The 27,987-nt window shown below is 47.4% G+C and overlaps 1 protein-coding gene across 1 annotated transcript; it reads right to left on the bottom strand.

Annotated features, from left to right (window-relative positions):
* Positions 1–25: 25 nt before the first annotated feature.
* On the bottom strand, positions 26–11,908 carry NPM1 (nucleophosmin 1). The gene is made up of 11 exons (XM_072348455.1): positions 11,751–11,908; positions 11,104–11,183; positions 8,357–8,476; positions 7,620–7,713; positions 7,287–7,390; positions 6,775–6,836; positions 6,338–6,392; positions 5,165–5,254; positions 4,260–4,361; positions 2,529–2,603; positions 26–1,546 (listed from the first exon to the last, which is right to left on the bottom strand). The coding sequence occupies exons 1-11, from the start codon at positions 11,812–11,814 to the stop codon at positions 1,508–1,510; spliced, it is 885 nt and encodes a 294-aa protein (XP_072204556.1). The 5' UTR covers positions 11,815–11,908; the 3' UTR covers positions 26–1,507.
* Between the last annotated feature and the right edge of the window lie 16,079 nt (positions 11,909–27,987).

Here is a 27,987-nt window from a genome sequence, read left to right as displayed (position 1 = left end):
TAACTCACACACATCAAGGGTTAAATCAAGTTTAATTGTTACAACTGTTTAAACATTTATTAGCGTTGTTTTGGTCTTCATACCAGTTACTGCAGTTACTACACAGAGAGAGCATTCAAGCACCTGAAGCAATACAGCATTTAGACAAGAGCTTTGAGAACAAGTTCAGTGCCAGGTACATCATCCATGCTTTCTTTCCTCCCTTCACATACCATTGACTTCACACCTTGGCATCTGTACCTCATATAGCAACTGAACATAGACCAACGAGTTACTTTAAATGATCCTTTTAGTATCACTGCTAGGCAATCAACAAAAATAACATAGCTAGTAAGGCTCCATTTCATCATCCCGGGCGTACTGAAGAACAATTGCTGCTTAGTAAGCATCGTGTTTACTCTGAGAATTAATTTCCTCTAAAGATCAGTGTAAGGACTGAACATGCTTTGCCCCTTTTAAATAGGAGGATTAAGTTTCAACGTGGACAACCATTATCTGGAGTGCTTCGGAGAATGATCTGAGGAACTGTGATGCAGACTACCTGCCCATCTGAGCTTTTGGGATTTGCAGTCTTCAATCTTCAAAGACCAGAGGATTAACTCTCCGTTATTCCCAGGAATTTCTCCATGGGCCACTGATCCCCCTCATTGTGAGCTCCCTGGGCACATCCTTCAGCATTCAAGCATACACTCCCCTCCACAAAAACCCTTAGCCCAGTCATTGAGACAACCTCAGAGACTGCAGCCCCTGAGAGGCACAGCACTGCCAGCAGTTCCCAAATCAAAAGTATTACATTTTTACAAGCAGAGTCACAAACCCTACAAACTTAGCTGTTAGAATGAAACCATAAACCAAAAGGCAACGAAGCGGGTCAGAAACTGAGATGCAGGAAGGGCTGTTGTATGCAATTACATAATTAGTGGTCGCTTCCAGACAAGAAGAAAGTCCTGCTTACCGCTAAGCCTTCTCACTAAGCCATTTGCTCGGTAGCTGCGGAGCTCACGGAATTGGGGTATGGCTGTTCTTAAAGCTGACAACATGACCGAGACCAATGTGTAGTTGCTAAAGAGAAGCAGCTCAAATAGTTAGCAGTAGCTCCCTAGAAGAACTTAAAAGCCCTGTTATCTCCTGGGTTTGGTATGCAGCCTATCCCCCAACCCATAAAAAAAGAAACGATAATACTTTATTAAAATACTAAATTTTATTATTATTTTTTTCTTTCCACGTACATTTAGTCTTCCCACCGTTTCCATTTGTCTGACCACCACCACCACACCACCATGCCTTATCAAAACATTCCATACATACTTAAAATGAAGCTGAGGGTGGAGTCCCGTCTTTTAAAAACTAAACAGGCATTTTGGACAACACATTCTTGGCAAGGTAATCTGGATGACATTTATCAGACACTGTAGGGAAAGCTCTTTCAGCATTTGTAAAAAGAACAGCCAAATAACGGTTACAGAAGTAAGACTGCAGACTTTAACAAACGGTTTAAATCGGTCTCTTACAGAGTCTGTCTCCATTGCCAGAGAGCTTGAATGACCTGGAAGTGTACACAAAAGGTTAGAAACTTAAATCTATTTCTTGTTGTGGTTTGTTGTGTTTGTTTTTTTTTTTCACCCGCTTTGCTATATTGACATTCAATGACCATAAAGAAACCCCACTTTTCTTTCAGAGGAAACTAAGCTGAAAGCAACACATCGGATCGTTCTGCTAGAAGGCTGTTATTCGCTTCAATCACAATCATAAAAATTCAGTGAAGGTAAGTGAGAGGATGGGTGTGGACCAGCTAGGCAAATATTGGCTGAACTCTGCCTACCCTGGCTAATGTCAGACCCGCTCCAGTAGCTGAGGCTAACTGCTTTTAAGCGCTCTTTCAAGAACCTATCAATTTGCCTATCAGACAAGTTTACTCTGAACCACTGAAGGAAGCAGGAAAGCGTAAGGAATTCTGTCACTGGAAGAGAAGTTTTCAACTTACAGGAATTTCTGTAGGGAAATCTAAGACGCTTTTTAGCCCAGTACAAGTTGAGTAATAACTAATACAGAAGCTTGCTTCCTGATACCACCTTTTGGCTTGCCCTCTTACAAGAGTTCAGTTGACTTTGGGAGAAAACGCGGCGAGAAAGCCATAATCTCAATTGCAAAACAGTTCCCCCTCCCAGACACCCTCCCCAACAAAAGGCTGAGCGGCAGACTGGCCTAGGTGGCCAACTTCAGCAGCAAGGAAAACCACAGCTCATTTCCTTCACCAATACGGTGCCAAAAGGAAAATTCTGTGGGTTCGGTAAGCAAGAGATAATTTACCAACCATATAAAAGCTGGAAAAATGTAATAAAATATTAACTTTCTCATCTTAGCCAACTAAACCCTTAAAACCGTTCCCATTTAATTTGAAGCATTGTTCGTGGTTTGTAACCCTTTGAAAGAGTCCAAAGCTTGTAAAGATTAAGAAGTGGAAAAGAATCCCTAGGTTAGGTTATAAAAGGCTTTGGGTTTTATCAGGTTTCAATAAATCCAGTTACCTTTTGGTCCTCCGTCCTGAAGCAATTCTTAACATAGTTGGCAAATTTAGGCTCCAGCTTCGGAAGGGAACAACCCTATTTTGAAAAAAAGCAAGCTTGATTGGAATGATGCAACGACCTGCATATGCTCAACAGCTCTGCTGAAGCTTCAACCTTCTGCAACGCAAGTGGAATTTTACTGAACTCACCTTGCAACATCCAAAAGCTAAAGCTTTAAGTTGGCTTTTCCATGGCACCCAGCTATTTCTCAAAGCACTGTGCCTGCACTGAAATGCCTGGACAGGCATCTTCATTCATATCATCTGGATGATGCCTTACCCCTGCAATCTACCGGTTTCATTTGCTTGCTGATATCTGCTGAATGTTTACTAAAGAAAACCTTCTGTACGACATTAATAAAACAATGGAAGCTGTTCTTTAAGCTGTTAACTCACTGGCTGTTACAGCTAAATGCCACACTGCATTTTGCACATCGAGATAAACTCTTAACACTATCTTGGAAAGCACAAAATCTCAAGGAACCACCCCAACACCCATCTGTACCAAGAGGTTAACCTGACCTCGAAAACATCATCTGTCAACACCAGGTTCACCATCTAGGGATACACATGTCTATCCTGATAGAAGCACCACCCATCCATCCTTGCTCACTCTGCATCGCTCTGTACACTAAAATAATTTTTGCTGCCTTTTGCATTTGTGGGACAAAACTGCCTTAAAACTTCAGGAATCTAAACATAAGATAAGCCTGATCCTATCAGAATTTACAGGTTGCCCAGAGAAGGTACAGATGCCCCAATGCCTGGAAGCATCCAAGGCCAGGCTGGATGGGGCTTGGAACAAACTGCCCTAATGAAAGGCAGACCTATTCACACACAGCACCATCCCAACCATCCCACGATTCTGATTCTCTGGGGTGACTTGTCAGCATAAGGAGGAAACAGCTCATCTCAAATCACAAAGAAAAACTCTCTCCGTGCACCGACATCACTGTAGGTTTCAGCTTTATTCAAAAATAGCTTTCCAATTGTCTCATTCAGTCACCAAAGGACACACCATCTTTAAGCAGTTCTGAGTTATTGAAGCAAAGAAAAACACAGCTGGAGATGTCAGGTCCTTACCTCCAGCTGTTCTGCAGTAAACGTTTGTCTGCAGTGAACCTACATAGCACACAAGTATCCAAACCTGGCTTATGGGAAAAGAACTGCTGATTCTTACCACACTTTTTACTCAAGCAACTATTGACAGAGCACTTCTATCCAAACCCAGTTCTAATCACAAGCATCTATCTCCCCCTTCTGGAAGTTACAGAGCCTTACACGCCTCTGGATATCAACTGTATACTGCTGGAAGACCAAACAATTCCAAGCATGCTAAAAACTCCTCCTTACTCTAGCTGCCCAAAACACAAGATGTGAATACTATTTTACACCACTAGAGTAAACATCACCCCAAGTGATTGCTGTGCTTCGCTTTTATCCTGCAGCCTCACACTGAGGCAGCTCACTAATAAATACAAAACTAATAACCACTACTGGTGAAATATTTTCTCCCACTTTCTTACAAGCAGAGGCTTATTCTAAATCACCTTTCACTTCTGGGTGTCGACACCAACTTATCAATATACAGTGAGTTAAGAGCACAGCAAGCAGTGACATGCAGATCTCAAAGCCATTCCTCTGCTGCTGGAAGTGTTAAAAAATAAGGCTGATCACAGTTGAACAAACTCACCTTGTCTACAGAGGCTTGCATTTTTGCTTTGATCTCCTCTAACGACAGAGGAACTTTGGGTGTTTTTGGAGTTAGAGTTTTGTCCTTCTTGGAATCTGGAGTCTGAAAATTATTCATTTTGTTAGAGACCACATACAAAACTGCATACAGAGTTTTGCAAAAAACAAGCTTTCTGAAAACAGATATTGGGAAACCTAGAGTTTATCTTCAATACAAGAAGCGGCTGTCATAATTACCTTGAACTGTTTCTAGGCACGTGTCTAAACTGCTTTTTCTTCAAGCAGAAACAAAACTGAAACCAGCCCAAACATTCCCTGGTTTTGAGCTCCCTCCACAACTACAGCCAGGTTTGATTCACACTTTGGAAAGGCACACACTGACTGTGCTTTTCAGACGCCATGCCTGCACCCATCATTCCACTCTAATTTGTGTACTGACCTTGTTTGAGTAGATGCAGAAACAAAAAGCAATCTAAGGAAGCTTGACAATTACAAAGAAACTGAACAAGAAAGCTTTTTCTCCTCAAGTGGATCAGCTTACTAACTGGTGATATCAAGCCACTGTAGCAGCACTGCTGGAACAGAGCAGGCAGCAAACAGAACCAGAGAAGGCTGCTATATCAGCAGAAGTTACCATGGTACTACAGTCACAGTGCTGGAATAACATCCTCTTCTACAGGTACACAAAAACAGCCTAGAAATTCAAACTACCAGACATCTAATCTGCACAGAGGACAGCTTATTCCAAATACTGAGTTTCATAGGGTATATGAAGCAAGGAAGTAACACCACGCTTCATATTCCTTCAGAAACCCAGCTTGATGATTAGCACACTAAGTTTCTGCTAGGCAAGGAAATCAGATTCCAGAGCACCACAAACATTCCACTCATTTTTCTTTCACTCACTTTTGTTTTAGATGCTGGTGTGGACGGCTTTGAGTCTTTTCCATTTTGCTTTGCTTTCTGTGCATTTTTTCCTGCAGGCTCACGGGCGGGCTGCAAAGAAAACACACCAAACAATTTGCCATGAAAACACAGTACTGCTGGGGGTGCTAACAACACTGAAAACCCTGTGACAAATAAATACTATTTAACCTCAAGCTTTTGCATGAGTCCTCATTCCACACATAGTACAATCAGTGCCCATTGCTTAAGCGGATATTAGAAACAACAGTGAATTATATAAAAGAAGACAGCCTGCTTGCTGCTTCAGCACAATAGAGAACAATTAAGTTTGTTACAAGACCATACACAGGACTATTTTCCTCATTTATATCCTAGATTCTCTAATATTTTATACAGAAATCTAGTCTGGGATTGTGGAAGAGCAACGCCACAAGCATTTCTATGAACTGCATTTCCTGTGTTCCTATTTAAAACAAAGGTACATTTCACTCAGTGATAAGATGACAGGAAAAACTGATGCATTAATTGTTCCTTCGGAAGAAAACTGTTACTTTAATACAAATTCAAGCTGATACATACAAGTTCAAATAAAGCATTTAATCTCTGCAGTTGCCAAGTTGTTTTTATTTTTACCACCAGATGGCACTGAAGGGCAGACAACCTCAAACACCTGGCAGCTAAACGCCTTCCCATAGGCTCACCCATTTTATACCTTTTCTTACCCAAAGTTCTGTCACTGCCTTCACCTTTATCAGACTGAAACAGCAAGGCATAATCCATATATAGGAACAAATTTGTGCTTGATGCCCAACACCCATACATAGAGCTACCACAGGCACATAGCACACAGGTATTTAGAGAACTACTCAGTCTCCCTTCCATACCAGTGTAGATACAACAGAGCTTGTTTCCATGTCCTGCTTGTTTCTTTATATACATCAAGCTAAATGAAAAGCATCCCATTCACACACACCTTTCCCAATCTCCCTCTTCAGGTGTCTTCACGTTAACCCTGAAACATCACTCAAAATCAGGACAGTCATCAAACACCTATTAAAAGGGTTGACCAGCATAAGCACTTGCCACTCCTGGCTGAATAAAGTGCCCTAAGACTGCTCTTCACAGGTGAAAAGGGTCATAAGTATTATTCAAAGTAACAAATGCACTGCTTACCTTCTTCACTGGTGCTTTAATCTCTTCCTCATCATCATCCAAGTCGTCTTCATCACTACAATTAGAAAGGGGTCATTCACCATTAATTGTTTTAACAGGTAACAGGCTGCTATGTAAAATACTCTACCTACCAACAGTGCAGTTACATATACTGCCTTCTGCTTCAATGCTCAAGGTGCAAACCTTGCAGTTATCAATACCACAGTAAAGAAATCCTATATCTATAGAAAGTTACCGAACTACACAAGGCTAAATTTTCCAACCCAAAATTACATCTTTAAGTAACACTAATTTAAATTATATTTGGAAATAAATTTAAGCTAATTCTTTTCCTATAGTGAAGGCCAAGAAGCACCTTCCTCACTTAATACCTATAGATACATCACACAACTCGTACTCCAAAAGTGATGCCTCTATTTCAAAACAAAACTACATACTCATCATCATCATCCTCATCTTCATCGTCGTCCTCGTCATCTTCTGATAATTTTGCTTTTTTCTTGGAAAAAGAAATACTATGTTAAGTATCAATACCATATTAAGCCTTAAAAGACAGCAACCTCTTCCTTGTGTAATTTGTGTCCTAACTAAAAGCAGTTTATCTAAATATCAACACGCAGAGCTGCCCAATCAAACTCTATGAAATGGAAAGAACAGCCATGTCAATCCATTATGCTATACCAGTGTTTGAACAGTATACTGCAAGAGTGAGTTTCTAAGTGCAGTTACTGCAGTGGTCAAAGTAACCTTTAAATTAGCCCATTCAGCTTTGGAAACAAGCTGTATTTAACAGCACTTTTCTAAGATAGCACCTGCCAATACCCACGTACAAAGCAAAGCTCTCCCAAAGTTGTCTCGAACACTACTTATTAAATAGCTGACTGCTCACTTCCAAGGCAGATTGAATACTGAAGCAAAACAGAACTCTGCAAACTGACTGGGAATGTACCTGTGGTGTTTTAGCTCCTCCTCCGCTTGCTGGTCTCTTTGTTGAAGCATTCACAATTTTTGTATCCTCTTCCTCATCCTCTGATTCTGGTTCTTCCTCTAATGCTGATAAAACGATGGCAATGTTTAAAATATCCACCTTGTTAACAATAGCATAAGAAAGACGACACCACTCAGGCAGCAGTGGGAACTTCCCAATACTGATGCCTTCTTATAAATGGCAGACTGCTTTACCATTAGTGACATGCAGGTTTATTATATTGAGTTGTAAAAATGCCTTTGTTTTGTAAATGAATGAATAGCTTTGAAGATCAGTAACCAGAGCAATACTTACCTATAAGATGCTGACCGCTGACATAAACAGGCCCCGAACCACATTTTAACCGCAAAACAACTGGTGGTGTGATCTCAAATCCACCTAGTGAAACCTAAGGGAGAAAAACAAAGTGTGTTCAACAGGTAATCCATCCAAATTAAACCAACTACACCAACACCTGGAGATTGCTAATTTAACACACCAACCACACTCTTCAAGCTCAGAGAATATTCCAGAAGCATTTGGAATTAGTTCAGGGTCTGAGTGCAGCAATAGCACTGTTTTTATAACATGGTGATGATGTATCATAATTAAAGCACACTTTTTAAAGCCAGACCAATCCACATTGTCTCCATATATTGTTGCAGAAAAGACAACTTCCAGTCAACACACCTCCCTCAGTACTGTGCAGCTCCACTTTAAGACAACACCAGGTTAACTGTATTTGCATGTGGGTGCATCTCTATGTGATTGTACAGGACATTACAGGTAAAATTAGTACAATATATTAGTAAAATATAGTATTTTTAGAATGTGTAAATTGACTCAAAGCCTGCCAATTACTTGTGACTACAGCAAGCCTGGGAGTTCCAAGAAATATATATATGTTGATTTAGCTTCTATTCACTGCATCTGTGAATCCACTAAGCACTATGACAGATCAATACAATTTGGGCAGCCTAAACCCTTTTCTAATATACCCTCCTCACCTGAGACCCAATTTGTAATAGATTGTTCCAAGTTCATTTACTTACTGTAGGCTGCACAGACATTTTCAGAGATGCCAGTACTACTTTAGTAGGGTTGCCTTCGTAGTCCAGTGCTTCTGCTTCTACAACATGTAATTCGTCTTTGGCTCCAGCCCCTAATGTAACCTGTGAAGTAAAGAACAGAGCACATCCTAAGAACACTCTTCAGTATCTGAAGTCCTTTAGATTGTGTTTGCAGTTCTGCAGGCAGAGATTGACATTTGTATCTCTGACTACTAACAGCTGAGTCACACTCCTCCCCAAAACCACCACCTCTCTTCCCATAGCACTCGCATGTACAGTGTGTAATTCCAGACAATTGGTGTAGTCAACTTATAGACTTATTGCTTTCAAGGAGGGGGTGTCAGTGACAAGTCCAGACAGCACTGTAACAGGCCCATGCATACATACATGGCTAAAGGAAGATAAAACAGCTGCTTTCAATTACCAGAGAAACACAGCCTCAGTCCTTTCCCCTTCCTTTACAGCTGCTTCTTCTCTGTCATGTTCTCACTGCATCACCTACACTATGTTGTTTTCTTTAAGTTCAAGGAGAATTTAAGTCTCAGTGCTGCTGAGTTTAGAGCTTTTCTTTTAGGCACGAGCCTTCTGCATTAATCCACCAAGCACTGAGAGCTGTCATCCTAGCACATCTCTAACTCAAGTATCTTGATTCCTTACACCACATACAAGACAGGCACGCTCCGGTAACTTGAAAATCATAGCTTGAAGGTAGCAAACAAGTGACAGACATGAACCAGGCCAGAAATTCCAGTTTTCTGAACCTCTGGCATCTGAGTCAGAGTTATATGCAAGTCCTCTGAAAACCAAGGACTTCCTTAAGCACTACAATTATCTCTGAGGCAAGCAAACATGGCTTACTGCATCCCTTCCCAACAGCCATAAGAAAGCTTCTCTTCATGAATTAAGTGTGTAAGCACTTCACGCAGACAGTGGCATGCTCAAGCTTCCATTCCCTATGACACGTGTTTTAAGCAAGTGATCACAATCTAGACAAAGCACATCAGATGAAGACTAAGAAACATGATGGAGGCTCCACTACATGAGGCAATTTTTCATAACGTGAACTAGAAGCAGTGCTATTGGTGCTCTGATCTCACCTCTCAAATGGATCCGCACTACAATCAATCACTCAGCTGGTGGGACTGCCCACTAGGATGAGAATTTCATTTTAAAGCATGTCCTCCCTTGCCCACAGCTACCTACCCCGCCATCTATACCAGTTCAAACAATAGTACAGTAACTAAGATACATTTCTTTACTGAGTGGCTGGCAGGCATCCGCTTACATGTTTTGCCATCTACACCAAAGGTAGACCTACACACATCAGTGCTCCTCCCCTTTCACTTTCATCCTTTGTCCTCACTTCCCCTCCCTTCCCCAGCACAAATTCAGCCAGGGACTTAAATGACACATGTCTACCTTTATTCATTTAAAATGACACATGTCTACCTTTATTCATTTAGACTTTCATCCTGATCACAGACCATAGACACAGTGTTTACAAGAGTCATGTTTTACCTTCCAGAATCTCCTTACTCTGCTTACCAAGCCATCTCTTCCTTGTAGATTCTTCTAAGAGATGCCAAGTTTAAGACATTACTAACCTGTTTGTTATTTCACTCCCCATTGTTCCTTTTGGTGATCTTTTTAGTTTAAAAGTCATGCTGTTGAATAAGACTTTTTTCCCACACTAGCCTAAAACTACGTTCTGCTAAGCATACAGTCTGCTCCATGCTCAATGAAGACCCCATAATCCATCAGGAGATGCTATAGCTCACTTCCAAAATGAGAATCTTTGGGCAAAGCCATACAACTGAAGTATCACCATGCGACAATCCTCATTTTGCTACAAATATACAGGTATGAGAACCACCCACATCAACTTTCTCCAAGAACTTCCCTGAAAGCAAATTCTAAAGGGCCCACAATTGTGTCTAAATTGCACACTGTCAAGTCCAGACTGAAATCTCCATGAAGTGCACAGACTGAAGACATGACTCACACAACTAATGTTGAAGTGAAAGCATCCTAAGTATTGTTTTGAGAAAGCATTAACATCCAAATCTCCTGCATGGAGCAATTCCCACTTCTGGCTTTTTTTTTGTCTTTCACATTAAGGTGTAACCTTCACATATAAATAAAAGTGAAAATGCAGAGGCAGCACGACTTCCTTGGCTGGAAGCTACAACCTCATTGGATGTGAAGTTGCATTGCCTTGTATTAGTGCTAAGGAAAACAACACAAGCATGTTCAGCCTTGAGCAAAGGCCCCCAAATGCCATGCCCTGCTCATTGCCACAGACCCCAAAAAGATCCAAGTACACACATTAGTAGCAGTTTGTGGAAAAAAAAGCCCAGGAATTACGACTGGGGAGCATGTGAAGGATCCATTTCAAATTAAAGTTTCTGTGGTCTGCTGAAATGTGCCCTCTATGATTAATGGAAGCCTTCCCCTCCTCGTGCTCCTGGAACAACTGAATATTGCACTCAGGGTCAGCTCCAGCCCTCAATTCCTTCCAGTAAATATTTATTAACTCACTGGACATAGATCACCATTTTCTCAAGCTTATATTACTTGTAACAGTCCACGAAACATCGGTGCTTATTTAAAGATAAATCAGTTAAATGCAATGAATTTACAAACTGCACCAGCCTTCTTGCAGCAGTCACGGAGCACTACTCGAAAACAACACCTCAGAACTCGAAACGGAGGAAGCAAAAGGTACTTACCGTTCTCAAGGACAGCTGATGCTCGTTTTCTTCATCATCTACTTTGAACTGATATTCCTTCTCTGCTCTAAGCTCACAGCCTGTAAGACAGCACACAACGATGAGCACAGCCCCGCACTCAGCTCTTCGCCAACCTCCCCCGTTACTCTGCAGCTCGCCATCACGGGTCCCACGTTCAGAGCCGCAGCGCGGTAACACGTGCTGGGTTAGGCCCCGACCTACGACCGACCACGCGGCGCCATCTCGCCCACCCCAAGCGGCCGCTCAGTCCGCTGCAGGCCGCTCCCGTCGCCGTGCAGGCCGCTGCTCTCCCCGCCACAGGCTCCGTGTGGGCGGCCATGGCCGCAGCTCCCCGCACGCCGCTCCACGTGCTCCCGGCCCGCGGAACAAAAGGGCCGCGCCGCCGCCACGTGCCCGCCGCCACCACGTGGGGAGCGCCGCCGGAACGGCCGCAACGCTCAGCAAAACCCGCGCGCGGCCGCGGCCTCCTCCGCCTCCTCCTCCTCCTCCTCCCGGCCGCCCCAATGCCGCCCTCCGGAGCTCCCTCCGACCCGCGGCCCAGCCGCCCGCCTCCACCGCGCCCCGCGGCCCCCAGCGCGGACGGGAGAAGCCGAGAGGCGGCAGGCGCGAGTGGCCGGTCCCGTTACCGAAGAGGAAGGTCTGCGGGCGCAGCGGGCCCATGCTCTCCATGTCCATGGCGCTGTCCTCCATCTTCTCGGCCTGGTCGCGCGGGAGGAGCCGTGCGGGATGCGGCGCTGCGGGCGGACGCGCACTAAAGGAAGCCCCGCGCCCGCCCCCCTCCCAGATATAGCCCGCGCGTTCTCGCGAGATCCTCGGGCGAGACACGCCCCCGCCGCCCCGCTACCGCGCACGCGCCGAGCCGCCCATTCCCGCCGCGCGCGCCCGCCCGGAGGGTCGCGGTTGCGGCCGGCGGGGCCGCGGATGAGCCGGACACAAAATGGAGGCGGACGGCGCGCGGGCTGTGACGTCACCCCGTTCATTTCCAGCACGACCTTCGTGTTCCTCGTCCCTGCGGTCTGACAGGTCCCGGAATGGCTCAAATGGCACAAATCTGGTGCGAATAGGGACCGCGATCTGCATCCATTGCCGTGCCAAAGCTGAGGGCTTGCTAAAAGGCCTTCTTAGCTTAAGGGGTTAAAGAAAGGTGTGTGCTGCTGCATGTGAATGCAAGACGAGAGCAGCGCCAAACCGTGTTGCATTCACTGCTCACCACAGCAGCCCTCTGGGTGGCCGCACCGAAAGATGCAGAGCTGCCACTCCGTGTCATAGCAAAGGAGGCCGTTTGCATGCACACTCACCTGACATAAAGCCAACATGGCACCACCCCACCATGTGCTCCACGCAGCCCTCTGCACAGCCTGTGCTTGCAGGAGTCCACCCAGCCCTGTCCAAGGGAAGCAGTGCAGCCGCAGCACGTTCATACCGAGTCACTTTTAATTCAATTACAGCCTTCCATTACCGGGGAAATAAATGCGGGAGGAAACAAAGGACAGACGCAGGGAAGCAAAACAGGGGTAGCAAGTCGGAGATGTATGCTTACTGCATCTCCTTTGGCTCCACGGGGCTTTAGAAGGGCTGTCATATATCACGACATTTATTATTCCTTCCATGTACTGGGATGAGAAGCCCATTACAAATATCGATCATTTTATTCTGCTCGACCGTATGCCATCGAATATGCAGCAGAGCTGAAAAAGCTCGTGAGTGATTTAGAAACAGCTGCACTGGGAGAGCTGAGGAAGAAATCGGAGTCGACGTGGTTTCCCTTAATGGGATTCTCTTTCTTGTAGGCTTTTACAAAACTTAGGAAATCGCATTTCAAACATGGTGAAAGCCGCAGCACGGCTGCTGCAGCCAAGCTATCAGAAGTCAGAGACATAAGAAAGATTTCCTATGCAATCTCAGTTTGCACTCTGATGCAATGATACAACCTTCATGTACCTGTTATGTACCTCTCCACAATTCCTGCCCCTAGAGAACTCCGGGGGGAGTTCTTAAAAGGCACCTGGATGTCAGAAATAACACCTACAGATCTGACAGTCCACGTGTTTCCAACTGCACTGAGCAGGCTGGGTGACACAGGTGATGCCAGCTGCTGTCACTGCTAGCAGGACCTGGAGGCATCCCAGCTCTGAACTGTTCTGCAGCCACAGATCAGCCTCACCTCCTTAGTGCAGCCTTTGGATCCTCTGATCCCGTCATGGGTGGCGCTGGGAGTTTTCTTTACTCTCCTTTAGTATATAGTCTGTTTCATGCAGGCTTTGCCTGTAGCACATTATTTATGCTGAGCAGCCCAAGGCCTGCATCAGAAGGTCCTTCAGTGCTGGAGAAAGCTGTGTGCTGGAGGGAAGCCAAGGGCAGCTGATAACCAAGCCTGCATGCAAATGGCAGCATCTGCTGCTGCTGCTGCTCCATCTCTTCTGAAGCCTCTCATTTTGCTTCCAAGGGATCCATTGTTTGTTAGGGCCCCATTTCAGAGATCCACCTCAAAAATGGAGGAATGTCCACAAAGCAGACACTCGGGTGTCACAAAGCCACACAGGTAAATCACACCTGGCATTACCATCATGGCATTAAAGCCTGAGCTCACCTGAAGTTTCTCCTTATTTCTTTATTAAATACCCCAAAAAGCTGTTCCAGTGTGTCCAGGCTCTAATCATTTGGAATGAATGAGCCCTGAGCACGAAATAACTGGCTCAAAGTCAGTCCCTTTATATAAAAAAAGGAATTTAAACTGTACAGTGAGCTTTTGTGCATGCAGACAAGGGGCAGATATGGCTCTGCTCATGCCCAGATGGGTTTATGTGCCTAGATCTCATATGTGCTCAGATCTCACCAAATGCCCTTGCCCCATTGAAGGGTCTGCAGTGCCTCCCACTGGGTTATCATTTGCTGCCGTATACTACCACTATATCTGCTTCCAGCTGCCAACACTACTCTGCTTGTTAAGCTAATGAACTCAGTCCTGAGGTGATGCTCCACATTGGTGCAGATATGCATGAGATCTCCTGACCAAAGCATCAGTCAGTGACCAAGGTCACGGAGAGGGGAGGGAATAGATGGCACTCCACATAAAGCAGCCTGTTCTGGTGGTCATTTTTCACTGCTACTTATTCTGCTTTGGCTTTACAATAACGCACTCATGCACTGCTTCTGCGGGTTATGAAAAAGATGGAGTTAGAGCTGCAAGGTTGGCCCACCATGTGCATGTATCTGCGTCCTGAGCTTCCTGTGTTTGATGCACTCTACAGCTCCATCTGAGTATCAGGGCCCCAAGGATAGACCCATCTGCTGTTCGAGAGGCATGTAGGGTGCTGTCAGTCCGACACAACGATGGGCTGATGCTCTGGATGCGAGCTTCAGGAGTGCAATTTCATCCTCTCAAAGCTGTCTGCTCTCGTATTAAGATCAACAGCACCACCTAGTGATCCCAAATCAGCTTCTGTTACCTGCCTGCCTCATCCCCTGCATTTCATGCATTGCTCCAGGTCTCCCAAAGTTTCCCTGGCTCTCCCCACCTCCCGCACTGATGCTCGAGGGTTGCTTAGAAGAAGGTATTGCACGGTGGAGTCCAGGAGCACTCAGACACAGACCTCCAGATCGAGGATGAGGTGATCCTAATCTGCTCACAGACCAAGAAACACCACTGAGCTGTGTGCTGGACCCCATTTGATACAGTGAGAGCATTTTCTGCACAACTCACAGCTTGGTTCTCTCCTGGGCTTGACCTTGCCCACGTGTTGTTTAAGCCATGCAATGCAAGGACCCCAAGAGCATCAGTCAGATGCCATGCTTTGTTCCCAAACTCCACTGGTGATAATGTACATGTGGAGAGAATCTAAAGAATGGCCGACGTTCTCTCTGCTGTCCCAGCTTAGGGCAACAGAGCAGCCCCACATCTCCCAAGGGGAGGGGGGAGGGGGGAAGAGGGGATTTTTAATTATCTCTAAATTCTTTCCAAATTTGAAGTCTAAGTGCAGACAGCAGCCTCACAACGAGAGCTCCCATCTGCCTCGTATGGCACTTTGCAGGCTTTGCTCTCTATTTGCAAATCTCTGACGAGCTGCTGCTGAGCTCTCTGCCTCTCCTGCCAGCATCTTCACTTTGTTCTGTTAACTCAAATTGTTAACTGTCCTGACACAACCAGATGTACTGCGCACGTCTGTGCGGCTTCCTGCAGGCCCCATCAATTTCATTTACCTTCGTTGCGGTGCCTTTTAACATTTAATTACAAAGCAGTGCTCTTCAGTCACTTTACTTATCACCTGCCATTTCTATCACCTCAGCAAGAACCCAGAGTCCCTCCAGCTCCTTTGCTGTTGGGGTTTGGAGGTGGGAAGGATTGCCCTAGGTGCCTTGTTAATAGCGAGCTACTGACAGATCAATTAGCCCTTGGCGCTCCCAGCATTAGCATTGCTCGCGTGCTGCTCACTTGCAGGTTGTCATTCGTGTACATTCCCATTCTTATCTATCAGGTATGCCTGGCACACGGCAGGGATATCTCCTATGTCCTGGGCACTGCTCACAGTGCAGGGTAGTGCTGGAGCTGAGCAGAGGACCAGGTGCCTGAGCTCAGCAGGATTCATGAGCTTTGCAGTAACATCTCCCTTTCATGGTCATTGCACAACCCACCAGCAGGCTGCAGCAGGCCTGAGCTAAATGGAGGCTCTCATCAACTGCAAACATACAAGGTTAGCTGTCCTGGAGCACAAGGCCAGCTAAGGGAGTCTCAAGCTCCTTACACCTAGCATGCCTACTTGCCACCTGCTGCCAGCATCTGGGTGCTCTGCAGAGCCACAGTACTGCTGCTGCTCCTCTTACAGCCCCAAAGGGTGACCCTGGTTCACAGAACCCCGCCGGCCTTGTTTTACCTGAGATCACGTTGTTGTAGACATATGTTTCCAAAACAAGGATGTCTTCTTTAAAAAAAGAAAGAAAATAAAACCACCACCAACAACAGTGCGGTCTTTCCGTGTGAGAACTGAAGGGATCACATTCTCAGCTGATATCCGTATGGTCAGAACATTACCCTCCAAACATATCAAATCCACCCAAATCAACTGAGATAGAGGAAGGACTATGTGTGCCCCCAGTGGCGCAGTGGTTTAAGCTGCTGCCTGCGGCACTGGAGGGCCCGGGTTCGAATCCCCCCCCTGTGGCGCAGGGGTAGAAGTGCCGCTTCGCTACACAGGGGGCTCGAAACCCGGGAGTTGGACTCGATGATCTCTAAGGTCCCTTCCAACTCGCACGATACTATGATACTATGATCTTTTCTTTTTAATGGACCAGAAAGCACAGATCCACCTGGCTCTCTCTGAGGTGTCACCACCAAGACATGCCGCTGCCCAAGCTCTGTAAGGACCCATGCTGCAGGCATCTTTCTCATCAGTGACAACACAAACCCATTTTTGTTGCAATTTTAGGCTCCGATTTCGCTCTCAGGTGGGCAGGACCCTTATTTAGTTAACAGGTCCGTGTCCTTGCGGCGGTTGTGGGATCAGGGTTTGAGTTGGGATGCGATGCCCTCTAGTAGGAACGCCAGGGAGCAGAGCTGTGCGCTCAGGCTGTTGCGCACTAGCGGGTGTTGGAGCAGTGATGCACTGGAGGTGTCTGTACACGAGAGGGCACTATGAAATTACAGATGGCAAAAGGAAAACGTATCTAGTTAGTGGAGTCGGGGAAAGACCTCGACTATGAGAAGGGATAGAAGCTGCAAATAACGAAATCTGAACCTTCACACCACCGTGTAAAGGGTGACTCTGGACTATTAAAACTGGTAAAGAAGGAGCTGTATCGGAGAGAGAGATTCTTTCGCTAACTAAATGTTTAAAACCAGCAGCCGTCCTTGCGGTGTTGAAGTTTTGGTTTGATCTGCCTTTCATTTAGGGAGGTTTAATTTAAAGGCAACTTTGCTGGGGTCAAAACCCACCTAATCAACACTGAATCTGCCTTTAGTGTACTCTGAGCTGTTCTAGAGCCTGCCTGCACCTCTCTGCAAACCCCACACTTCACAGCGCCGTTGTCCTTCCTGGAAAGATTTGGGCACCCAAACCACACAAGGAATTCCTACGGGTGAAATCCCTGTGGTCTCCAAGCAGCCCTGAATGACCAAATCCCAAAGGGCTGCTATGGCTGCACCTTGGTAATCTTGCCTCTAGACAGCAAAAGGAGATATGTTCAGGAGCAGATTTGATCTAGACAGCCCCAAATGCTCCCCGAGGACACATTGCATCACCACACTTGGCACTGCGGGTGGATTTCTCCTCTCTTGCTGCAAGCACAGCATCCTACACCCACTGTTAGTGGGATCCTGCCTGCACCTAAAGACCCAACCAGGTGGCGGAGGAAAGGTGGCAGACCAGCACCAGGCCTGCCCTGAAGGATGAGCTCTGTGGGGTGTGTGGGGATTGCCTGCAGGAGCGGGCTCCTGGGAAGGGAATCCTGAAGGCTCAGGTACCTTCGCAAGTCACTCGGAGGATCCCAGCTCAATAATGGAGAGCCAGATAATAACATTTGAACACTATCTTCTCCAATTCAATTGTATTGACTTATTGCCTGTCCGATGAAGCCATCAAGTGTACAAAATGGTTAATCTTTTATTTTTATTTTTATTTTATTTTTTCCTGCTGTCATCTCAGAGGAGCAAAGCTAGAATTGCTAATCCATGCAAGTGCAAGGGGAACACCTGACTTTCCAAAGCAGATGCTACAGTGTGCCTGTGCAAATCTCAGCCTGTTCCAGCACGGGGCAGGGAAAGGACAAAAGCCCTCCTCACAGGAGAAGTTGCCCCACTGGAATATCTGAGGTTTGGTTACAGACCCTTCTGGCATTACCAAGTGCCCCAAGCTCTGGGGCCGGGCACAACTCCCAGTAGGAGACAGGATGAAATCAGCCCCTGCCACTCTACAGCTCTGCAGGACAGCAAACAGCAGGATGCAGCAGCAGTAGCACATCCCATGCTTCCTGCCACCCCACACCCAGCTGCAGCAATGCAGGGCTCCATTATACTGGGACCAGTGATGCCCATCCGCCTTGCACCACTCACCTCCCTACAAGTAATGCTGTGTCCTTACAGCGGAGCTCCAGCAGGCAGGGGTTGGTTGCTGGAAGCACAGTGCTGGGTCCTGAGCTGGCAATTGGGAGAGAGGGAAAGCGATTTCTTTAAAAGAAAAATAAAAGTATTTTCCTTTCAAAATGTACATTTGCAATTAAAGGCTGAGTATGCCGTATCTTTTATTAATGATGTGGGATAACGAGGCATTTTAAAGGTCTCTTTTGTTGTGATGATTTTTGGGAGGAGGGGAAGGAATTGAAATGGAAAGCTTAACACTTATGATTTCAAAAAAATTTGGCTTATATTTTAGGTTCTGGTAACATGCAATTACAGGCACTTAGAAAGAATTCCCTTTTTTATACTATGCCCTAGAGCATAAAATTAAGAGGCCAATTCAGGCTTTGTACTGCTTTCAGAGGCAGTTTGCTTCAGCATAGATCAACATGGAGACTGACTGTCGCCTTTCTATTGAATTAGGTCTATATTTTTGACAAGTATGGCAGCAGTATCATCACTTTAATCACCAACAATCCATTGTGTCTCTTTACGCTAATAAATAAAACATTCGGCGTTAAATATTTCCCAGTAAGCGCTTGAAGACCTGCAATCACCACTCCTTCTATATGTTCCCAAGTAAAATAATACAATGGCAATAAAACCAAATGATGTCTAGGAGTTTTATAGACAACTAATAGCAGTTATTGCAAAGTGCACATCAGATACCAATTGAAGGTTGCATTTCTCTTTAATATAATATAGCATGCATATTTCACTAACTGTCTGCGTATATCAAATGAATTAAACAGCACAATGATATAGGTCAAAACCTGAGTTCTTCAGGAGAGGCCTCTGGGCTGCAGGGCTTCGCTGGAGCTTTGAGTTACCAGTGGGAGCCTGCGGAGCCAAGGATGAAAAATGTTGGAAAATCATCCAAAGTTACTTAGAAATTGCTAAGGAAGCTTCCAGCCCTGCCCAGCCAGGATGCTCCCTCCCAGGGGAGGTGCTGGAGGGGCTGCTGCTGCTGTCAGGGACCTCCCAAACGAACCCAAAAGCAGCCAGGAGGGAGCCCACAGCCCAGCCCACCACGCGGCCTCTGTTCTGCTGGAACATGCTGGTATGGGACTGAAACAGAACCAGAAAGAGGGGATGTAGGTCTTGGGAGAAACGTAACCATCAGAGCCCAGGAGTCACCCTGAAGAAATCCTTGCTCAGCTCTGGAGAGTCTCGTCAGGGGGTTTCTCCCATCCCCGCTTCTAATATACCTAATATATTCTGGGCTCTACTCAGTCAACGCGGATTGTAAACCATTCCTCTAATCCCCTCAACAATACCCTTCCCCAAACCTTTTTTTTTCTATCTTAATTAGATATTCTATCCCTTTGGTTTAAAATAGTATTTAATTTCACTTAATGATTTCAACAAAAAATATTAGGATTCCCCAAACAGACATGTTCCTTCTGAATTCTCTCATTCTTTTTTCGAGGGCTTCACTTTCATCTTTTTGTTGCTTTGTCAAAACACAGCTAATTGACTGTCCTAAAAGTACAATTTTGGTAATTTCTCTCAATGAAGCATCGCCGCCTCCTCTATTAGCACTGCCTAATTGGACTTTGAATCCCCAGCCGGTGACTTCACCCATACTATGGGCCCGAATCACTGCAACAGTAAATATCAGCATTCCAGTTAAATGTAGGTTGGCTCACATTCCCCCAAAATTGGCTTTCTGCTCCTTGGAGTACAATCTGAAGCAATATTACATTAACCACGGGGTTTTTTGGGTTTGGTTTGGTTTGTCTTTTTAGAGGGGAATTGAGGGAAACGAGGGGGAGCTGAGCAGAGCAGCACTGCAGCAGAGTGGAGGCGTTGGTGGGGTGAGAGCTGTGGGGCTGCAGAGCTGCTGTGAGCCCCGTGTCCTCCTGGCCTTGCAGCCTCTAATCCCAGCTGGTCTGGAGCACCCGGCTGCAAGGAGCACCCAGCTGTGGTGCTGGGCAGCACCCCACATGTCTCATCCATCACTCAGGGGGGGATCCCCACCACTGGCCGTTCCCCATCCCTGCTCCTCTGCCTCCAAAATGCATGGCACGTGGCTCACAGCCCTGGGCACACAGTGCCAGCCCTGCCACGCCGCACGCAGCAGCAAATCGCCCGCGGCATTATCTGCAGCGGCTCTAATTATCCTCCAGCATCTGCTATTAAAGCACAAGCGTCAGGCCAAGCTGCGGGGAGAAAGCAGAAACAGAACTGCTTGCTGATGCCTGTAACCGGCACCGAAGGCGTATAACTCTGCTAATTGCTAATTGCTAGGAACGGCGGCAGTGCTGCAGGGCTGCCCAGAGCTGCCCCTCACTGCTCACCTCCTTGTGGGGTCTGGGAGGCCACTGGGCCCACTCATGCCATCCCTCAGATGGGACCCCCTTGATGCTGGGAGCCCGTCATGCCACACGAGCAAGGGAGCACAAGCAGCAGCATGAAGTGGGGCAGAGCTCCCTGTGTGCCATGCTGTGCCTCTTGACCCTGCAGTGGAACCTTTTGGGGCCAGGGGAGCACTGGACATCCTGCCCTGTCCCTCTGCCTGCAGATAAGGCTGAGTGCTGCTGGCAGCCCAGCGAGCCCATACATCCCCACATATACCCACAGCCCCAGGCTCCTCCTGCAGCCCAGCACAGGCTGAGATGCTGCTCTTCTCCACTCCACTCTGCTCTCCCTCCTCCCTCGCTGCCAGCAAGCGCGCTGGCGATAAATGTTTTCTTGTAAACATGCCATAGATGGAAGTAGGAGCCAACGAGATGGAGATGCCAGGAGCTTTTTGTCTTAGTGATTTAGTTTCTTATTAGAACATGCTACTGGGAAAGAAAAGATATCATTGATAAGACTGACATTAGAGCCAGCCAGTGAAATTAAACCTCCCAGAGTGGCCTGGCCTTTTCCTTGTCAGCACAGAGCACAGGTTCCTGCCGAGTGGGTGCTTTCAGGTGCTCATAAATGCTGGGGACATAACTTTCCAGAGAAGGAGGAACAGTCTGATAGTGACAGGACAAAGGGGAATGGCTTTAAACTAGAAAAGAGGAGATTTCTGTTAGATGATAGGAAGAAACTCAAAGGCCCTGGCACTGCTGCCCAGAGAGCTGTGGGTGCTATATCCATAAAGGCATCCAGGACAGGCTGAGTGGCATCCTGCACTGCCCGATCTGGTGGGGGCAACTCTGTCCATAGCAGTAGGATGACCTGTAAGTTGGAGCTGGCTGATCTGTAAGGTCCCCTCCAACCCACTCCATACCATGACTGTGGGATTCCTTGATGTGAGCTGCCATAACCAGTGGCACTGGGCTGGAAGGACCTATGGGCACTTTGCTTCATCCAGGAATGTGGCTCTGGGTAATGCTGGGAAGGAGAGCTCAGAGCAACACAGTGAGCTCCCATCCCAGCCCTTGTACAACCTGCAGCAGCCCCAGCGCTTGTACCACATGCCTTGCACACGCATTGCACACATTAGCAGAACGCCAGCCAGCAGGTGGACCTTAACGGGAAAAGTTAAACCTCTTTATGCAGCTCAGCAAAGATACCTTGTGTGGTCATTAAGAACTGATTAGCTTATCTAAGGAATAACAGCCCCTGCCCTGTCAGACCGGCACACAAACACTAAGAAAAGCAGAGATCAGATATCGCATTAGGCTAATTATAAAGAGAAGGAGAGACAAGCAGAAGCATAAAATAGCCACGTGGACAGCATTTTGCTGGATTTCCCCTTTGCACGTAAAAGGCCCAACGCATTCTGCAAGCGAGAAATGTAAGGATTAACAAATTCCTTTCCTGACCTTATTGCTTTAGCAGAGTGGGCTCGGAGCAGCGTGCACACACAGCCCAGCCCTGGCTGCAGCCGATGGGCTCGGGCAGAAAGAGCCCTGCACCGTGCTGTGCTGCCTGTGTCCTGCCACTGTCAGCAGGGGACAGGACCCACAGGTGAGTGCTGCAGCCAGGAACATCTCAGCCCTGCAGGGGGAGGAGGTGCTTTTCCATTTTTAACACTTGTATCCTTTCTAAAGCTTTTCTTTGTCAAAGCCTAATATTAATAATGATGGCAGATCTTATTTTCCTTGAGGTAACGCCAATTTTAATGCTCTGTTGGTTTTTTTTTATTATTTTTTTGTTTTTTTCACATAACTGTAGTATTAGTGAGGAACAAGTAGTAAGTGATAGATACTTTAATGTAACGTGAGTCAATATGTATTTATATGCGCTTTATGACCTAATCAATATTGCTGCATTAGCAAGAATAAATATGGTGTTTCCTTTTCTGGCCTTGGGAAGAACAAATAAGGAAAGTCACATTGCAAAGTTTAGAAATGAATCAAACTCCGTGTTTCGCAGACAATTCAGAAAACCTCTGACATTCATTTGTTCTCTAGCAGCAGCAGCAGGAGGCTCAGCCTCTGTTGTTCCCGCACCTCTCTTTGCCTGCAAGCAGCCCAGCACCCAAGCGAAAGGGAATGGGGAACTGAAATCCACTAACCTCTGCCAAAACTACTGATTGTGACACACATGGAACATCCTTCTGTAATGGGCAGAAGCTTTTCCAACAATTACTTGTTCCATATAGAAAACTGACTCTGCATGTAAGTCAGAGGGAAAAGCAAAGTGTGTTTGCTGATTGTCCTCCCGATAGCAGGAATGAGGCACACCTTAACTGGAGGGGCATCACCCCAGCCAGTGCATGGCAGCAGCCCAGTGAGATGACTTCCTACATGCCCTGCATGCTCACTCCATGACAGCCCTGAGCTCAGCACTCTCACTGGGGATGCTGCTCCCTGCTCTTCCCCAGGGAACTCCGCTCCCATCCCCTCACACCCTGAGTGATCCCATTCCCACTGGTGTGACAGCACACCTGCAGGCTGTGGGCCGCCTTACCTTGCTTCTGATAGACAGAGGAAGCACGAGCCATCATGCACAAATTGCCTTTGTGCAGCTTGATGTGTCTGCTGGACAAGGCCAGCTTCTCACATGGGCTTTGGATGTTCCCAAACCACACCTGAGGAGGGAAGCTCATACCTGGAATTGCTGCTGGAGGCCAAACCCAGGAGAAAACAAACACACCAACAAACCACAGTGCTTGTTTGTGCTCCAGGGTCCCAAACCCAAGCAAGCAACATGAATTCCTGGTAGGAACTTCAAGAACAGCATCACTATGATGCTATGATTCACTTCTGGGTGACACAGAGCATTTCCCACCATTCTTTGCTCACTGCCTGCCCTCCTGGCTGCAGTGAGCAGCATGCGGAGCGGTGCTGCTCAGGGAGCCGTGCTGGAAAGCAGCTTGCAGCTCTGCATCTTCTAACAGCACTCACAGCATCTTAAGCTCCGTGCTGAGAGGCTGGTGATTCCCACACCCTGTGACCCAAAGTGCTGTCCATGCTTTGCCTTCCCTGGATTCTTCTGGTTGCAGCAGGGTCAGCAGTGGTGACCAAACCCGGTGGCACGGATGGCAAAGCCGGTTTTCTCCTCCATCCCAAACAGGGGCAGTTTGGCACCACGTGTTTATTTTTAACAGATTGCTGCTGCCACCCTTCAGACCTTTTCCTGTTGCGATCGTTAGAACTTTTAACCGGATCATAAATCTTTTAGTAACGTTTGGTATTATACTAATTAAAACTGTTCCCTATATGTATTATTAATTCCTCCAGCACTCCTTGCGAGGGTGACACTTTTAGCTGGCTTAGCAGAATGCACCACAGTAAATAAGGAGAAACTCATTTCCAGGCAATTAGGCTTGCAGGAAAAAAAAATAAGTTTCTTAATGGAGGGCACAATCGTTACAAATTTTACCTAAATAAACAGGGTTTCTTAATGGTAACTCTTCAAGCTAAGTAAACAGATTGGTGTGCTAATGTCCTAAGCAATACTTAAATGTAACTGTTTAATAAATTGGTAAATTACTCATTTCATCTCGGAACAAAATGGTAATACCGTAGTAATAACCGAGTATATATTCTGTAAATATGAAGCATTATCACTTTAGCTCTGAAGAAATCACCGCAGCGATCTGTCAGCATTGATCTAAAACTGCAGCATTTTATCTCAAGTTTATTACCCATTTTTGAGAATCGCTGAGATTTTCAGAGCATAATGGCAATAAAAGAAGAATTTAAAAAGCGCTTAAATGTGCATAAGTTAATCAGAGGTATCCTCGGGGGGAAAGGGAAATTTGGTAAAACATGAATTATAAGCATCATTTAAACTTACTTTGGACACTAGAGATAATAAATGGCACCATAATTTAGAAATAGCTTTTAACATCAATGACTGTAAGTAGCACTTTACTGTTCATAAGAATTGCAAAGCAACGGTGCTGAGGCCAATTTTATTAGCCATTTTTTTCCTTATAAAAGCAATCCAAGCATTTCCAAACGGCTCAGACAGGAACAAGAGTTACGTGTTAATATGCAAAAAGGCATTTCGCTTTCGGTTGGTTGTTTTGTTTTGTTGTTTCGTTCCGATAACCAGCAATAAATGTACCAACAGATACGGCCCAGGGACAGCTGGATGATCGTTTGAGAAGAGTAAAGCTTCTTCACAGTTTATATAGTTGGGAGAAGCGGAGCGGAGCAGAGGGGAGAATCGCCGCCTCCGCAGCTCGGGAGGCACCAAACCTTTCCTTCTTTTGGTATTTTAATGATTTTGCTCCTGGCCAATTTAGCATCGCCGGGCTCTACCACGGGCTGCCCGCACTGCCCCTGCAGTTTGCCCTGCGTGTACAGCGTGGCACGGACGGAGGGGAGAAGGACGGGATGGCCGCGCTGCAGCTGGGCGCTGTGAACAAAGGGAAAGCCCGCGGCTGAACGAACCTCCGCTTTCCGATGCGAGAATCCAAAATGCAAACAAAACCTCATCAAGCAAACAAGTGTGCCACCAATTCCGATGGCTGGAAGCTACAATTATGCAGAACCAAGCCAAAAAGTGGGAGCACGAGAGCTGTTTTTACTGTGGCTGTGACTTGGCACTTTGGTCGAGAATCGCTTCCCCAGCGCAAGGAATGCTCCGCGGACCGGCTTTGCTTTTTTAGTGACTGATCTTAGCTCACATCAGGGTTTATTGGGGAGAAATGTGTCACTGTACACTCAATTAGGGTGAGCTTGCCACGGGACAACTGCTCTTTAATTTGCTCTTCTTAGCCGAATGCAAATCCCTAAAAATCTCCGGGTGATTTTTTCAAGCACTCTCACTGTTGTCCTGAGGGGAAATCTTCGAGCGCCGCAGGTCGGCACCGGCACAACGTCTGACATGGGCTGGGGGAGACGTAGCTATGCAGAAACACCCAGAGAGCCCCACTGCAACATCCAGAGAGCCCCCCTGCGGTGTCCTGCAGGCAGGGAAACCCCCTGCATCAGTGGACCCCCAGCAGTGGGACCTCCGTGCCCCACTCTCTGCTCCCTCGATGCAGCTGCATGCAGCACGGCCAGGAGCGAGCAGCCCTGCTGCTGCAGCCACCCCAACACCCAGCGCAGGGCTGAGGGTCGTTCAGCCAAAAAGCGCTGCCTGCTCACTAACATCCCAGCTCCTGCCGCCTGCAGCACGCCCGCCTGTCAGTCTAGACAAGTGTTTGCACACACAATCAGGAAAAGCAAACGCGTGCAGTTATGAAGATTAAAACTCCAACCAGAAACGTGTGCTGAAGCATTTGGCACCAGGCAGGGCTGGTAAATAGTCCCCACGAGCCAGATTGTGCGTAAATCAGCACGGCTCTGTGAAGGCTCTGTCCCAGCACACCAGCTCTTATCACAGAGCAGCAGCCATGCTGCACGAGTCGGCTGTGTGCTCCTTGTGCCACCCCGACCCGACCCGGCCCCACAGCTGGCACTTACAAGAGGGAGGAAGGGGTCTGCGGGGCTCTCCCAATTTATGGAGGACTGGAGCTGTAGGGCTGTTCCGAGTGGCTTCTGGCCCCTCTGCCAGCCCTGGCTGTGGCAAGAGCATTGGTGGTGCTGGTGCCCGTTGCCCCATGCCCATTCCCCACAGCATTGGGCCCTGCTGTGCCCTGATGCCATGCAGGGACACCAGCCTGGCAGCGGAGCTCCCCATGCCCAGCAGGCTCCGGAAGAGCTACAGGTGTGGGATTTGTCTTGGCTGCTCTGCTCTGTCCTCATCTGTTCCCATCCATCTCAGCATCAGTTCAGCCAGGGCACAAAAACTGTCTGAAAACAGATCTAAAAAAAAAACCAACAATCAACAAAGGAAGATACCCCATTGCTCTCTAAGCAAGCACAGCCCACAAGTCCTACCTGGGGGCTGCCCGCTGCCACCCCTCTCTGGGCCCACGTGGAGCACCACGGGAGTGATGGCTGAGCAGGTGGCAGTGCGAGCGGCCCCCAGCTGCCACCCCGTGCTGTCAGCCCATGCTAGTGTCACCGGGCGCAGATGGTGCCGGGCAGCCCCTGCCACACGTGCCCACCATACCCAGCGGCTGCTGGGAGCTGTGCTGGGGGCGTACTGCCATCGGAGGGACTCCTGTGCTTACCCCCCTCCTCCCTCTTCTATCCATGTGGCCGTGCTTGCTCTGCTCCGTAGGATTTTTGAGCCATCCTTCACACGGTTAACATGCTTGTTCCCTTCTGCTTTGCTTGGTGGCACAGTGGCTTTGCCGTGAAGCAGCCCTGGTACACTGTGCACAGAAATTTCCCCCCTCCTCACTGCTCCATATGGGCTCACACTGAACAATTTCCATTTCTAAGGCCATGCCTGCTTGCACCCACTCCAATGTACTCAGAGCTCCAGCAGTGTGTTTCCCATTGGCTGGGTGCACATAATTTACAGCTGGGACACTGTGGAGTGAGAATGGCAAAGAGACGGGAGCACAACACGGTGGGCAGAACAGAGGCAGAGTCACCATTTTTCCAAGTGAAGTGGTGAAGAGCAGCGTGAGGAATAGACCAACTGCTTCCTGGCAGTGACAGCCACATTTGGCTGCCGACATGGAAGTTGGATGGGTTGGTGCCAGAGAAGGGCTTCCCTCCACCGGGAGCGATGTTGGGGTGTGCTGCATGGGGCGGGCTGCAGGCTCCATCCCAGGAGCTGCATGGGCAGCTGTCAGCTCTCAGCATATGAAGAACGGTTCCAACACGAGGAAGGATGTGGGCTGTTCTACTTCCTCTGTCCTTTTCAGGATCTGGGGAAGGCAGTGAGGAGGGCACGGTGGTTTTGCTCCACCCCTGTGCTGCAGTGCTGTGTCCTTTCCCCTCTAAGCGCTTGGCCGAGACATAAATGGAGAAGAGCAACTTCACAGTGATCAATGTTGGAAAGGCACAGCATGACGAGGCAGGAAAAAAAACAAACAACCCCAAACCTAAAACCCGTCAGTTTCCACACTTGATGAAGTCAAGGCAGCGCTGATGCTGCAGATCTCAACAAATGCCCCCTGCACCATTTTTTCCCCACCCCCTCACCTAACCCAGGCGCTCCCATTTGCAGGCACTGCCCTGGCAGCAGCGCACAGCAGCCCCTCACCTCCTGCTGACCAAAGGGCCACATCCCAGCTCAGCACATTCCTGACCAACCCTCTGAGGACATGGGAACCTCCAGGGCTGCACGCTGCAGCCGGTGCCATGCACGCCAGCTGTTGCAGAGAGGCCACAGAGCTACCAGCACTGCCACAGCCCCGTTCCCACTTCCCACTGTGAGGGCTGCTTTCAGAAGCCATCACCATTGCAGCCTCCTCTGGAAGATATGGAGAAATCCCAGCACAGGTGTGAACAAGCAGTACGGTGTGCAGGAGTGCCATATGGGAGAAGCTACAGTGTGGGCTGGAGGGCTGCACTCCC

This window comes from Excalfactoria chinensis, chromosome 13 (assembly GCF_039878825.1).
Source record: "Excalfactoria chinensis isolate bCotChi1 chromosome 13, bCotChi1.hap2, whole genome shotgun sequence".
NCBI classification, from domain to species: domain Eukaryota; kingdom Metazoa; phylum Chordata; class Aves; order Galliformes; family Phasianidae; genus Excalfactoria; species Excalfactoria chinensis.
This window is presented reverse-complemented; position numbering and strand designations above follow the sequence as displayed.